The sequence below is a fragment of the Mesoplodon densirostris genome, chromosome 3 (assembly GCF_025265405.1).
Source record: "Mesoplodon densirostris isolate mMesDen1 chromosome 3, mMesDen1 primary haplotype, whole genome shotgun sequence".
Lineage (NCBI taxonomy): Eukaryota > Metazoa > Chordata > Mammalia > Artiodactyla > Ziphiidae > Mesoplodon > Mesoplodon densirostris.
This window is the reverse complement of record NC_082663.1, coordinates 12,971,696-12,987,577: the sequence shown is the minus strand read 5'-3', so window position 1 is coordinate 12,987,577 and position 15,882 is coordinate 12,971,696. Positions and strand designations below refer to the sequence as shown.

Sequence of the window (15,882 nt, the reverse complement as noted above, 5' to 3'; positions counted from 1 at the left end):
TTGGAAAGCTCGTTTCTGTCAACACCACTAATCTGGATGTTAAATGATCAGATACCTTATTAAAGTCTACTCTGAAAGTTCAGTGATAAAGAAAGAGCTGTTTTCCCCTTGCATGCTTAGCTAAACAGGAATAGAAGAACAGGGAAAAGTTGATAATATGATAGGCTGGTAAGTAATTTCTCCCCCGAAGGAAACATTTTTAAGTAGAAAATGGATACCAACCTGATGGCTCCGATCCTCCCTAAAAGACGGTCCTAGAAGCACCAGAATTCTCAGATCCAGACAAAGAGCTTGTTATACACAAAGGAAAGGCGGGGGCGCAGGGGGCCAAGAAAGACAGAAATAAGTCTCAAACTCAAAGCAAATGTAAAAAAATCCCTAAAGTGTGGAGAGTGTGCTAGTAAACAATTCCCAAATCTGCAGGCTCTTCCTGTGCCGCCATGAAGCGGGATGCTACACACAGTGGACGGGGCTCATCTGAGTCCAGGTGGCCTGGCTCCCGCATGCGGTTGGAAATATGGAAAATGTAAAGTTATCTTTGACTTCCTCTGTGTCCTCACATCTCTGAGTTACAGCTACACACCTTAATGAAATCTAAATAGTCACTGTGAAAGCTCACCAAAGTGAGGGCAAACCTAAAGAGTTAGAAGGCTACAGTGGAGATCAAAACAGCATGAATGTCTTTCTTTAGGTTAAGGACCTCTTCTAAATTAATGTTTGATTGCTGCTTTTGAGCTGACAGTCAGGAAGTTTGGTGAAAACGCTGAAATAGTACATGTAGCTAGGAACACGTTAGGCCAAAAGTAAGGTCAGGGAAACTTGGCAAGTGAAACATAATTGTGTGTTTAGGAAGTAAGGGAACCTGTCCGCCTATCGTTCAGAGAAAGAATGGGCTGCAGGGAGAAACATAAGACATCAGAGTTGTCCCAAGACTGCCAACCTTGGGGATGTTAAAAAATTTTTTAAAGGTTTTAGGTTATACTTGAACTCAGGGGAAGTGTAAGGCATGAGGCAGAGGAGGACAAACCCCACAGCCTAGCTAATGAAGTCGTCCTGCTCTGCGGCCAAGGGGCTCATTTGCTGTACTGTGAATGTGACCTTGACTGCAGGTCAGCATCTCGGGGCTGATGCAAGAACACCCTATTCTTCCCCTTTACCCCCGCTTCGTGGATTCACAGGAGGAAGAGAAAAGCGTCACGTCCGTTACGAAAAGGTCACGTTCGGGTGTCTAAAATAGATCCCAGGTATCTTTACTTACCTGAGTGTGCAAAACGCGTGCGCGCTGTATGAGTGGTGCCGCCTGGCTGTCAGTTTGGAAGCTGGGATTTCATGAAGCCTGGAAGGTTCTCCTTACTGCTTCTCTTGTGTAGTTCTTCTTTGGTGAAGGCCCATAACCTCAGCGCTTATGGCAAGAGCCAGGGCACGTAGAGGCGGCTGAAGAGCCCACGTTAGCTGAGTTGCCTGCCTCCCGCCCACTGCCTGCTCAGGCTCAGGCTTCTGACCAGGGCCTGGCCGCCCGCTCTTGCTTCAGGGATGTCTGCTTCACCTCTTCTGCTCCCAGGAGATGGGCTCTTTTCCTTCCTTTTTGGCCAGCCCCCGTCCTCATCGGCAGAAGTTCCTATCTGTTGAGGTCCAGAGTGTAATAGAGAAATGAGAAGCAGGACGCTCATTGGTTGGGGAGCTGAATGGCCCAGGAGATGGGCTCCCACTGCCGCAGGGCAGGCAGTTACATCCTTGGGATGTTCTAATCACCCCAGCGCTCTGACCGCAGCTCAGCACCCGCCTTACCGGGAAGCTCTCAAGACTGCCGTCCTGCCGTGGAACCACAGTGGGAGCAGGGGAGAGGGTGGGGAGGACAGCTTTTCTCTCTAGGCATCTTCATGTGTTCTGCCTTGTGTCCAGAACATCCAGAACATTCTGCTCTAGGCTCTACCACTGAGAGGAAAAGGCATGGAACACCACTGTTCAGGGGTGACATGACTGCTCGGTCATGGCTCCTGAGCACTGAGTAAATGGAGGGGACTTGGGAGAGAGAGAAGGAAGCTCCCGCTCCCACAGCCCCCAGCACCATCTGATTCAAGTCCAGCCCAAGAAGCTTAGCTGAATGTCGTCTCAGGATGCTGCACGCTAAAGGCTCGACAGGCCGCGTGGATGGTCAACTCACTTCTGTTTCCCCACGTCTGTGCAGGGTGAGCCGGAGCTGGTTCCCGAGGAAGACCTAGGTGGGGCCCACCCACCCGTATGTCCTCTAGGCTGAACCACGCTGGCCAAACCTGAATGACTGGCCGGCCCCAAGGCTCCAGAAGAGGTTGCTGGACCGGCGTGGACCCTGCAGGCCAGGCGCTTTGGGGGTGTTGCTTGGTCAGAGCTGGTCTCTGTCCTTGGCCTTCAGATCTGCCAGTGAGCTGAGCTTTCAATGTGGTCCACTCCTGCCTGAAACATACCAGCAGTCTCCAGACCTGGCAGGTGGGAGATGATAGGCAAGGCCATCATCCTGGTAAGAAACCACCCGCCAACCCCAGCCTCAAGTGGCTCTTAGGTGAGATCAGTATTATAGAGGAGACCAACTAATATTTTTACCAACTCTGCCTTAAACAGAGCAGGCTGAAAGGATATTCTAAATTTCCTCACAATGCATAGACTTCTATGCATCTGTTACCTAGGAATCCATCTAATTTTAGTGAAAGCATTTATCTAGTTAGCCTTTTACTATCTTCTGGGGGTAGAAATAACTCAACGTTTATTATCCCTTTGTAAAGCACTGGTCCACTTAATTTTTCTTAAAAAGAGCCAAAAAAAAAAAACCCAGCTAACTCCTTAGAACTTCAGAATTGACATGTAATTCTGGAACTGTAGCATTTGGGGAAAACTCAATTATCACATATTGACACGTGCTACAATGTGGATGAACCTTGAAGCCATCACTCAAAGTGACAGAAGCCAGTCACAAGAGGACACATACTGTGTGGTTCCACTAGAGAGATACCTAGAGTAGCCAAAGTCACAGAGACAGAAGGAGAATGATGGTGGCCAGGGGCTGAGAGCAGGGCATGGGGAGTTAGTGTCTGGTGAGTACAGAGTTTCAGTTTTGCAAGGTGAACAAAGTTCTGGAGGTGGATGGTGGTTATGCTTGTACAACAGTGTGAAGGTACTTCATGCCACTGAACTTCACACCTTAAAAATGGTTAAAATGGGGCTTCCCTGGTGGCACAGTGGTTGAGAGTCCGCCTGCCGATGCAGGGGACACGGGTTCGTGCCCCAGTCCAGGAAGATCCCACATGCCGCGGAGCGGCTGGGCCCGTGAGCCATGGCCGCTGAGCCTGCGCGTCCGGAGCCTGTGCTCCGCAACGGGAGAGGCCACAGCAGTGAGAGACCCGCGTACCGCAAAAAAAAAAAAAAAAAAAAAAAAAAGTTAAAACGGTAAATGTTATATTATGTGTTTTTACCACAATTAAAAAATAAATTTCAGGAAAGAAAAAGATTATCACTTATTTTATGCTTTGTTTTCCCATGGATCCCTCGTTTGTCCAGATTGAAGAGGTCCTGTTTTTTCTTTTGATTTTTAACAAAAATTTGTGTGTTAGCTCTTTGTCTCTCCAGACATCTTGTTTGCCCATTTCTACCTAACGAATGTAAAAGCAGTAGTGACAGTTAGTACCTTTATGTGTGTTAGTCATATAAACTCCCCCTTGAAACTTTTAGGACAATTCCAGACATGTGCTGCAGGGTGAAGAAAAAAATCATGATTAAGGTATTGGCCCGTCAAGTTATGTAAAACTAGCAGGCACACTGATCTGGAGCAACTGTGGGTTCTCTCACCGAGGCTTCACTCAGTGGGAACTTCCCTGTTTTCCTTTCATTTTCTATTTCATAGATGCTCTTGGAATCACCTTCTGGGATGCACCTTGGCTGTCTTTAGGTGCAAACCTTCTCCTTTTGGACAGACTCTGAGTGAGACTGCCTGGGCATCATTATAAAGCCAGAGGGAGTGCTGACAGATCAGTAGAATTAGGAAGCAAATCTGAAAATGCAGTACTTACTACATCAAATCATTTGTCATTTCCAGAAGCCATCTTATACAGCAAATTCAAAGGCGTATACCTTTGCTTACAGCTGGCAACTAAACCAATCATTAGAATAACCGTCACGCTCTAGTTAATAATGCTATATTGTATGTTGGAGTGTTGCTAAGAGAGCAGATCTTCAAAGTTCTCATCACGAGAGAAAAGGTTGTAACTATGTGTGGTGATGGATGTCAACTAAACTTATTGGGGTGGTCATTTAGCGATATATAAATATATCAAATCATTACATTTTACACCTAAAACTAATACAGTGTTAGATGTCAATTACATCTCAATTAAAAAAAAAAGTGGAAGCAAACGTTTATTTCGATAGTGGTGATGGCTTCGCTGGCATATATGTATGTCAAAATATCAAATTGAACACCTCCAATACGTATGTTAAATACAGCAATGAAGCTGTTTTATAAAAAAAATTTAAAGAGAAGAAGAAATGATATGTAATGAAAAAACAGTAGGTGTCACAAATCAAGAAAATGCACAGATCAATTAACCTTATAAATAGATTGTTTGATTTCAAATTTAACGTGGTAAAGACCAAGTTAAAAAAAAAATCAAAATTTGGTCGAGTTCTGAATCCAGAAAAGAATAATCCATGTTTCTGATTTTTTTCAGCAGTCCCCTCCTTCCTAGAAAATTGTAGCAGAAAGAACTTTCTTAATGTGGTTCTTAATATTTTAGTCCTAGCACAAAATAGAAAAGCGTAGACACATATACTCTGCTAGAATAATGTTTCTTCTTTAAAACCTAGGAACCATAACTTGGATACAGAGAGAGGAAAAGCAAACTATTATTAAAAAGCGTTGGGGGAATTCCTTGCTTTGGCCAGATGCTCTACTTGTTGAGAATTTAAAAGAGTGTTGGGATTGCTTCATGAGCAAACTGTTTACAGGAGGTGTGAGGTGTGGTCAGGACAGAAGCAAGATGTTACCATTCATCAGTTGTGTGGCAAGAACCGCCCTCCCCTTTTAAGACATTTAAGAACATCGCATATATTCTCTTGCTTATTCTCAGAAGGTTTCTGGGACAGTCATAGAGGGGCGTGGCTAAATGTCTTAGATGAGGCCAGCCTGGATGTTTATTATAATATGTTAGGTCACAAAAAAGTCAGACACTGGTCATTTTAGCAGGTTTGACTTGTGATTGGTTACATGTACTTGACAATCAGGGCTGGGAGTTCCTAACTCTGGTGGTGAATATTCTGTCTTCACAGGTCAAAATAAACGCTGGGTCCCACAGACATCCATGACATGCGTAAAGTGTCTTATTTATGGTGCAGAGTTAGAATATTGAGAATGAAAGGTCAAAAGTGACTGTCCTTAGGACTTTCATTCTGTTATCCAGTGTCTGGTAGTTTCTTCTAGGAAAAGGAAAATCTAGGACTTGGCATCTTCTAGTCTTGATTTCAGCCTAAAGGTAATAGGAGTTTGGAGACTGATCAAAATCTAGCCAGTGTTGAAAATAGAACCAAGCAAAAGCCTTTTTTTAAAACTGAGGATAAAAAAAAAAAGGACTCTCTCTGTTTTTTGTCCTTAACTGATAAATCTCTAAGAGTGGAGTCTAGACGCTTAACCTTGACGGAATACGCTGGTATGATATTCTTTAAGAAGACCAAGTCAGCCGGTAAGACAAAATCGTGTGTGTGTGTGTGTGTGTGTGTGCGTGCGTGCACGCGCGCGCACACGCGTGCTTGCGCTTTCAAATTATGAAGTTTTACTTCCCTGTGTTAGCATTCTTTTTACCTGTCTTCACTACTCTTCACTTGGGTTTAAACTTAAGGATGCAGGTCAGGAAGTAAAAATGTTGGATGTTATGGTCACTATGTTGATCACTTATACATCCCTTGCTTTACTTTCTAGACCTTTCCCCTTGTTAAACTAGCATGAGACTAGGCTCAATTTGCTAAAAATGAAGTAAAGATCCATTGGGATGACTAGATCAAAATTACTTTAAGGAACTTTGCTGAGATGTTTATGAACAGCTTTTTTTTTTTGCTGTACGCGGGCCTCTCACTGTTGTGGCGTCTCCCGTTGCGGAGCACAGGCTCCAGACGCGCAGGCTCAGCGGCCATGGCTCACGGGCCCAGCCGCTCCGCGGCATGTGGGATCTTCCCGGACCGGGGCACGAACCCACGTCCCCTGCATCGGCAGGCGGACTCTCAACCACTGTGCCACCAGGGAAGCCCTGAACAGCTTTTCAGTTCCCTTATTGTTCAAAGAGATTCTCATGTTATTAGCAAACACCGGAGTCCCTAACGCTCAGGCCCTTGATGTTCTTTGTCTTCACGTGGATAGTGATTCTGTTCCGTGGCCAACCTTAGGGGCCGGGAGGGATTTGGTGGGCTTTTTGCCTGGGCACACCTGCAGTTTGCATACCCTGGCAGAAGAATTTCACTCGTGGAGTGTTTTGTTATGCTCATTAAGCGATTTACTGAAAAAATACACTTTATCAGAAAGTGTACAGAGAAGCGGCTGCCAAATAACACAATCCCGGTGGAATTAAGCAAACAGCCCCTCGGGGACCAGTCGCTTGTTTTGGAGCTTTTCCCTTCCTGTCTCCTCCCTCTCTGTCACCCCAGGCAAGGGAGTGGCCCCTCCAGGGCTTTGTAATCCCAGGCTTGCACAGCAGAAGAGCATAGCTCTGGAGTAAAAGATATTTGTGGTTTTCTGACAGTAGAGAGGATTACCTCCCGAGCCTGATTCTGTCGGCAGACAGTGCCTGGCTAAGCAGAAAGACAAACAGGAAAAGTAATCTGCAGCCAGCAGGAGCATCTGGTAGAATCTCACAACCCCCAAACTCATAGTAACACTGCACTGGTGTTTCTGGATCTTCCCGTGGCTTGAAATTAAATGATGGAGAGCAGGATGTGGTAGGTCCCTCCTAGGGTACAGGGTGGGACTCGTGCTGTTTTTGTTTCACCAGCACACCTAACTCTCAGAAGGATTAACGGCCCAATTGTAATCGTGGTTTGCAATGTCAGTGATGCTGAGAAAACATTTCAACATGCACAGAGCTGGCCGTGGGTACAGACTGTCAGGTGTTCTAAGGTTTCCTTTTGCAACAGGACAGACTTCCAAGAGACAAATTATTTGAATGATTAACTAGAGGCACACATTCATCTCTTTGAGCAACAAGTCTCAGCAGAATTAAAAATATTTATGGAAGCACTTTAAAATTTAACCATCTCTGTCCAAATCCAGAATTATAACTTAAAAAAAAAAAAAAAAAAAAAACCTTGTAAGGATACCACCATAAAAATTAGTTATACTAGTATCAGGAGTCATGATTAAACCTGCTTGATTCATAAATGTCAGTAAAATAAGTAACATTTTCTTCTCTACCTTGGCTGACCTGTTTGAGAACAGTGCTTTGCTTTGTCTTAATGATGGTAATAATAACAGAAGGTTAAATAGCCCTGACTCTGTTCCAGGTAATGGCTTTAAGTGCTTTATGTGTATTAATCCATTAATCTGCTAAATAACCTGACCAAGCAGTGACTGTTAGAATCCTCTTTCTCCAAAGGAGGAAATAAGGCACAGACAGCATAACTGACTTGCCCAAGACCACACAATAGATCTTAATATTTTTTTTAAGAGTCTCAGGAAATTTCCTAGTCAGTTGTCAGTGTCTGTGCCCTAACACTGCCCTTTTCTCCCTAACTCTTTGAGCATGCTTGCCTTGACCGTAATTAACAACAGGAATAATAATGGCCATCGCCATTTATGGCACGCTTATTACTCTAGACCATGCAAAGACTGAGTATTTGAATGGGTGTTTTCCCCTGTTGCGGCTCCTGTGATTATCTCCATTTTACAGACGGGGAAACTGAAGTTGAAGGTGGCAGATAACTTGTCCAGGGTCAGACAGCAGCGCTCTCCTCCGTGCCCACAGGCCAACAGCAGAGCTTGTGTTCTTTGCCACGTCCCCGGTCCTACTTTCCTTGTACTTTAAAATCGTATGTAAATCCACCGTAGTCATCTCCGTATTTTAAAGATGCTTGTGCATTTTGTGGAAGGGGAACCACGCTCTGAATTTAAGCCAGGTCAGTGCACAGCGCATGCATGTCAGCATGAGCCCCACGCGAGCCCCACGGGGGTGCTGTTTGGTTTCCTAATTCCTTCCTGCTGCCAAGTCTGAGGTGGTGTGTTACTGCGAAGAGTTTTAACCCAAGAGAGAGAAGGGAGCGTGCTGTTGGAGGATGGCAGAGCCCCTGACAGTCCCTTTGCACATAAAGATTTCTGTTATGTGAACAAAGGAGTGACCCACTGGGGGATGTAATTATGTACCAGGTCGTTCTCTTCTTGCAGAATCTGATGAGCTGGCAGGGACCTCATCAGGTCAGCCTGGCTCATCTCTCTTGGGCCCAGCATAGGCCAGTCCACAAAGGTAGCATCTTGGCTATTTTCAAACATCTCTGGCAAATATCATCACTTGCTTTTAAGGTTGTGCAGCAGCCTTTTTAGTCCTGAAGGCTTAATGTGACCCTCATCCTTGTTTTCATTCCCATAGCCTTGGGAATCAACCCTAAGACCCTACACTCAGGCCAGGGAAAGAGCAAGCTTCGGGTGTTACGAGCATGGGTACAGGTATTCCCAACTTTTCTAAAGTTCGCTCTGTGCCACTTCACTTTTACGAAAGACCTACATTAGTACCTTGTTGCTAACTGAAAGAAATCCGAAGAGGATTTTCAAATTTAAGAAAAAAGTCAAAAAGCAAAATAGCATTCAGCATTAGTTTCTCAGAGAACCGTTATAGAGGCAGCTCACACCCAGAGACGGGAGAGTAGCACCTCCAAGCTCCTTCCCTGGGATCCACACTCAGCACCTCAGCATCAAGCTGCCATAGCTTTGAACTGTGTCTGTGAACACCTGTGCTTCATCTTGATTTATTTTGTGCATCCATTACCAAGATGTGTCTTAAGGTAGTCGTATCTTCACTTTGCACCATTTTGGCTTAGGAAAGCTTTCATAGCCACGCCCTGCTTTCGAATACCGGGGGGAACCTGTATTGCTAACAGCTCAACAAGCTCTACAGGTGCCAACTAAAGAATGTCGCTCGCGGGCTTCCCTGGTGGCGCAGTGGTTGAGAGTCCGCCTGCCAATGCAGGGGACGCGGGTTCGTGCCCCGGTCCGGGAGGATCCCACATGCCGCGGAGGGGCTGGGCCCGTGGGCCATGGCCGCTGAGCCTGCACATCTGGAGCCTGTGCTCTGGAACGGGAGAGACCACAACAGTGAGAGGCCTGCGTACCGCAAAAAAAAAATAAAAAGAATTAGGTCATTAATCACTGCAGCCGCTGACCTCCAACACAGCCCAAAAGGAATTCAGGGTGGAGATGAGGAATGAGGCACTGTGCTCTGGAAATACTGGCAGAACAGGCCTTCGGAGAGTTCGTTTCACAAGAATTGGATGAACCCAACCTAGAAAAGCACTAGAATTGTTAATGAAGACACCTCCTCGTGACCAGCAGCAACCGTCTACCTAGACGATTGCACGTACCCCTTCACCAAAATCTTATATACACTGACCTCCCCACCCCTCCTCTTCAGGACAGAGCTCAGAGCTCTCTGAGAGGCTGTCTCCCGGGCTATAGTCCTCAGTAAGACCCTGAATAAACTCGACTCACAGCTTCTACGTTGTAAAGTTTTTCTTTGTTTGTTTTTAGTAGGTGAGAGCTTTGGCCAGCCTGTTACCAATTACCGTGCAATTAGCTAACAGTCTTGTCAGTGAATGAACCTCATCCCCACCCCAGGACCTGAGCTCTACAGGTAGGAGGTATCAGAATATCAACACAGACCCCTCATTTTTTTTTTTTTTTTTTGCGGTACGCAGGCCTCTCACTGTTGTGGCCTCTCCCGTTGCAGAGCACAGGCTCCAGACGCGCAGGCTCAGCGGCCATGGCTCACGGACCCAGCCATTCCGTGGCACGTGGGATCCTCCTGGATGGGGGCACGAACCCGTGTCCCCTGCATCAGCAGGGGAACTCTCAACCACTGCGCCACCAGGGAAGCCCCAGACCCCTCATTTTTAATGAGCCTGTCAGTTCTTCTTTCCAGTCTTCTCTAGTAGAACTTCCAAAATGACTGGCTACAGTCTGATTTAAGAATGGAATGAGGGCTTCCCTGGTGGCGCAGTGGTTGAGAGTTTGCCTGCCGATGCAGGGGACACGGGTTCGTGCCCCGGACCGGGAGGATCCCACATGCCGTGGAGCGGCTGGGCCCGTGAGCCATGGCCGCTGAGCCTGCGCATCCGGAGCCTGTGCTCCACAACGGGAGAGGCCACAGCATTGAGAGGCCCGCGTACCGCAAAAAAAAAAAAAAAAAAAAAAAAAAGAATGGAATGAGTATTCACCTGCCCTGGGGACATATGATCTATCGAGAGCCTTAACATGAGTGCAGAAAAGCCACTGACCTCAGCACGGTTATGTTTGCTGCCCGACTGCTCCATCTGAGACAGGGAATAAGAACCAAGTTGGCCGAGCTTGGGGCCCACCAGAGCAACTGTGTGATTACGTCAAGAATTTAAAAACGTATTAAGCACCAGAAATTGTCTCTGGCCCTGCAGGCATTCAGCTGTAGTTAGATATGTTTTAATTGTCAATTGGAAGGTAGCTGGAAGTAATTTTTGTGAACTAGTCCAGTTTCTCCTTTTCAGAAAGGTTAGGTGTTGATGCATTTCCCAGTGTCTTGATAGTCATAGTCTTACCTACTTTCTCATTGCTTTCAAGGTAGAACAGATATCCACAGTCCCATTTTAGAACTAGAAAACTAAAACACAAATAGCAATTAAAACTTACTTCAACTTTTGGGGAACTTGCCTCCTCTGATTCCTCTTGAAGCAGTTTTAAATAAACCTATTAGAATTTGTTTTTAATTCTCATGCTATGTTTTCTAGATGACTTGAACAGTTCTATAAGTCTGCTTATCTACTAAATGTAATCTGTTTATTTTGCTTTTTCCCCTGTGTGTTACCCCTAGGACCATTAAGTAGCAATTGGATCATCAGCTTTGGTTATTGAATTTTTTTGGAAAGGATACCACTTGTTTATAATCTAGAAAATTTTTTCCCTCATTGCAACTATTTAGGGACCTTATAACAAAGCCCAATAGTGGAAGTAATATTTATTTACACATGGAAAGCTGTCAGAATTTCCAATGAGACAATAAAATTTATGTCTGTGACGGCAACCTTTTAATAACTTTAAAATACGTTTTGTTATGTTTTAAAGTTTTTGAATTGCATTCTATTTTGGAAAGGTAACTGCTTAAAGACTAATTTATTCACATGGTTTTCAGGCCAGAAAATATTTTTTAAAACTTGTATTTGGAGGTTATTGATCTAAAAATTGCTTTTCTTGGTAGGACGCTACCAGGAAATTTCACTGTAATATTGAGTAGAGCTGTGCACTGTTGGTGTTAAGAGCTCTTAGGAAATACTGGGGGAGAATTGGGTATTTCGCTGGGCAGGGAATTTTTTTTTTTTTTTTTTTTTTTTTTTTTTTTTTTTGCGGTATGCGGGCCTCTCACTGTTGTGGCCTCCCCCGTCGCGGAGCACAGGCTCCGGACGCGCAGGCTCCGGACGCGCAGGCTCAGCGGCCATGGCTCACGGGCCCAGCCGCTCCGCGGCATATGGGATCCTCCCAGACCGGGGCACGAACCCGTATCCCCTGCATCGGCAGGCGGACTCTCAACCACTGCGCCACCAGGGAGGCCCTGGGCAGGGAATTTTTACCCTCAAAATTTAGGTTAAGTTTTTCCTTTTTTTAGGTTAAGTTTTAAAAGCAGAACATCTTTCATAAATGGTTAATCTTTGTTCCTTAAAGTTTGTCTCTCTTCCTTATCTTTCTTAATTTAACTTGGTGATGAAAAAGATTAGTCTATGGGAAATAGCCTACGATTTGGTAACTGCCTTTCCTCAATTAGCAAGATTAATATGCTAGTTGAGGAAAAGATACTGCTTGTTTTCAGTTCTGGGAATCCCTTAGTTGAGTACATTTCCCAGAATATACTGCAGGATAATAAGAAGCCTTTGGTGAAAATTGGACCCTGTGATCAAGTAAGTTTGGGCAAAGTTGGGTTGACTACAGTAAAATCATTTTCAAAGATTTTTTTTCCTGATACCTGATCTTTGCAAATGATGAGCATATATGTAAACACCCATTGAAAGAAATGGGGTTCTATGACTACTTCAAAACCAACAAATAATCAACAACAAAACCCAGGCAGCCTCACGCTTTGTGTCCAGAATCCCAGAGCAGTCAATTGAGTGAAAGGATGCCTTCAGGCAGGCAGCCTGGGGTCATGCAGGACCCTGTAGGGGCAATCAAATGCCTGATGAAGTGGCCCCAGGGAGTTTGCTGCACCAAGGGCCAAATCATGGTCATGGCTGAATGAGGAAATCCTGCAGCCCTTCCTTGCTGGGGTCCTTCCTTGCGTCCTCAGCCTTTTCCTGCCCACTCTGCCTTGGGAGTGTGAGTGAAGGACTCTAGGATGGGAAGCTGGCATTTTAGGAACGGCAGTGGAGAACGGGTGGAGCCGAGTATCAGTAAGTGGAGGCTGGAGATCAGGGATTAACCATGGGTCCCCTTCGCTCCTGCCTCGCTCCCCACCTCTAGGGGCGGAGTTCCACAGGGGAAGCCGCAGCCCAGCTCAGGGGCTTCTGGGGGTTATGAAAGTCGTGAAACTTTGTGCACGTTTGGGTTGCAAGTATATTGCTTTTAAACGCACCAGCAATAGCACTATAAATAACATATCTTAATGTAAAACCAAAATACATGAGAGGTTGCCTTATATGACTTTTAAAACAGCTTTAAATGTGTTTGGATATGTCACCTTATATGTGGTCCAGTATTGGGAATATTCAAAATTATAGTTTCCCTCAAATTATATTCTATTGATCAAAAAAGTCGCTTCATCTAAAAGTGTGTCCTTAAAAAGGAAAAAAAAAAAAAAAAAAAAAAAAGGACAGTTGAACTACCTCTCCGTGAAGGCTTACCGAGAACATGAGATACCTTTCCAGGGACCAACAGGCCCAGTCAGCCCAGGACTGAGGGGTTTCCGGGGGTCCGAGACTCTCAGTTCTAAAGCCAGACAAGTCCCAGGCAAACCTTTTGAATGCCAGGCACCAGGCTAGATGTGACGGAAGGTGGGAATCAAATTCAGTGCTTCACGGGCAGGGCCAACTCCAGGGCTGGCCTTCCTGGGCAGTGCTTGGGAAGATGGCCAGTGGGAAGGCACTTTGGGAAACAGACAAGACCTTGGGCTCTTAAGTAGCTCTTTGCTAAGGTGTTTGTGTTTGCTGCTTCTGGAATCTCTCGGTTCTGACCAAATTATTTTTCTAAATTAGAAATATTGCTTTTTACCCCCAAAGCATCACACTCCCATCCCCATTCCACAACACACACACACACACACACACGCACGCACACACGCACACACACTCTCACCCTCCCCAGCCCACACCTTGTAAATATCCCAAGCCATCAGGGGGTATCTTTCCGGGCATGTCTCCCCCCATCCCTTCCCCCAGGCCCCGGAGTGTGTTTGGTTTGGCCTTTTCACTCAACACAGGGACAATGTTCCTATTGGTGCCATCCCCACCTTCGGGTGTTCCGCCTGTGTGGGTATGTGTAAGGGGCGAGGTAGTGCCAACATTGGGGTCTGGCCACAAGTAACGTGTTCTCCGCATGATTGGGCCCTGCTTTAGGAAAACACACTTGCCCAACAAGCCCAGGCACAAAAGAGGATTGTTGTGAAGGGCAAACACCCAAGAAGACTTCTGCCTAACAGTCTTGCTTACTACATCCATTTTTTAAAAACCTGTTCAGTGGTTATCTTTAAGTATGTATTCAGTCTGTCTTGGTGATTTTAGCATATCATTTAAAGAGGTGCTTTTCAACTTAAACCACTGTACATTCCTGTCATTAATTCATCCCTCCCTCCACCTTACAGATAAGGAATAGAGAGATGGCTTCTTCCCCCCTATCCCAAAATTGCAAAACCAGGATCAGAAATTGAGCATTAATAATTCCCCAACTTATAGAACAGGGTACTAATATTGCAAAGGGTCATTTTAGAGGCTAGGTGGATATTTTCTTGGCTGAACTTAGTGGTCAGTTAGAAGAGAACTGACAAACTTTGATGAAGACACGGAACTTACTCATGTATTACGTCCCTTATAGATCTTGAGGATGGGGAAAACACCTTATATTTGTCTTAGGTCCCTTGCCTAAAATACAGGACATGTCTAATAACTCTTTTTATTTGATTTGATTTTTTTTTGAGGGGAGGTGGTTTCAAAGACTCAGTCTTAAGAGACACATAATGTGTAATATTTGAGTAGCACTAGTCTGGCTGAAGTGAATTCTAGATCATATATCAAGCATTCCTGTTGATTTGCCGCACAGGACAGGCAACTTGCCCAAATGCATTTTTCCTAAGCATTTGGTAGTTTATTTATAAAGTAGGAATTTGACACTTTTCTTCTTATATCTCAGAGAGAGGCTGTGTTATTTGTAGAACTCTGATATGTTCCAATAGAAGCTGACTCTTATCTGTATAGTATGTTCAGCTTTTGATTGTTTGATTGGATTATTTCTAGAAATCTGACCACCAAGATGAGGAAGGAGAACAGAAGGCATCTGTATATCAAAATAAGTGTTTCTGGTTATACACAGTATGGTAGTGGTTGAAAATACCGATGAATTCACCTGAGTTCAAGTACAGGCTTTGCCATTCACTCACAGTGTGATCTTGATTAAGTCACTTAACTTGTCTCAGCCTGCCTCCTCCTCTGTAAAGTGCTGGTAAAAAGATAATAGAAAACATATTTCATAGGGTGGTAGTGAATGTTTGACCAGTTCTTCTGGATTCTGTTATTCCTCTTCATTATAATATACAACAAAAGTCATCAATTAACTAAAACTGCAGTAGAGGTTCATGCTTTGAAATTGCTTCTTTGAGTCGTTGCCCCATAAGGAATTCCCTTGAGTAATTCAGACCTTAAAAATAGGGACATTTGACTTGGACAAAGTCATTTGCTAGCTTGTTCTTTTACCTCTGATTTGGATGTAATGCCTTATTTTGGTAAGCTGGTATTTTCCTGTAGCACAGCTAGAATCTAGGCCATGAAACATTTTCACAAGTAAATTTTCCATATAATGAGATCCTCGCTGGAGAGCATATTACCAATGGTTTTTACTCCATGGTATGGACCCAAAGGACTGCAATACACTAAAGACAAACTTGTTTTTATGATAGAAGATATCACTGGGTGGTGTCCAAGCCAACCTGTCATGTACAGCTTCATGTCCAATTGTGGGGTGGGATTACCGTGGTGCCTTTTTCTAACTGGCATAAAATAGAGGTGGTGCTTGAAGTAGGGTGCTGCAGCCACAGCCTAGAAATGAGGCGACATGTTGTACAGTTTGTCTATGGTTACTGTGCTTTACCCCGGTCTAGAGTAGGTGCCCACATGGTGTGATCTGAGGTGTGCTGAATACTCCCCTTTCTCCAAACAAATGTGGCTCCTATACCTAGCCGGAGATGTTGGAAACTGTCGGAAATCAAATTACCATTTCAGATTGTGGCACTGTCTGTGGAAGATCTCTGTTAAAATCTCCGTTGAAATGGAGAATCTGAGAGAAGGAGAACCTTGATATAATGTATCAGTTTATGAGCAGGATCCCAAGAAAAATAGGATTTAAGACAGAGCAGTTTTGATAAAGGAGAGATAAATTCCATAAACTTATGGAATGTGCCCAGACAGGACCCTTAGATTAGGAGCCCCAGGAAGCCAAAGGAA

General features: G+C 44.7%; 1 protein-coding gene across 2 annotated transcripts in view; it reads left to right on the top strand.

The window, feature by feature from the left end:
- The window catches only part of ANKH (ANKH inorganic pyrophosphate transport regulator), a 145,412-nt gene that overhangs the window by 23,153 nt on the left and 106,377 nt on the right, over nt 1-15,882 (top strand). Inside the window, exon 1 of one of the 2 annotated variants that reach the window (XM_060092742.1) lies at nt 2,424-2,497. The exons of the other annotated variant lie outside the window; for it this stretch is intronic. Within the exon in view, the coding sequence (XP_059948725.1) occupies nt 2,474-2,497 (24 nt within the window). The 5' untranslated portion in view covers nt 2,424-2,473. Of the gene's footprint in view, nt 1-2,423; nt 2,498-15,882 lie in introns of those variants that run through there. 2 annotated transcript variants of the gene reach the window in all.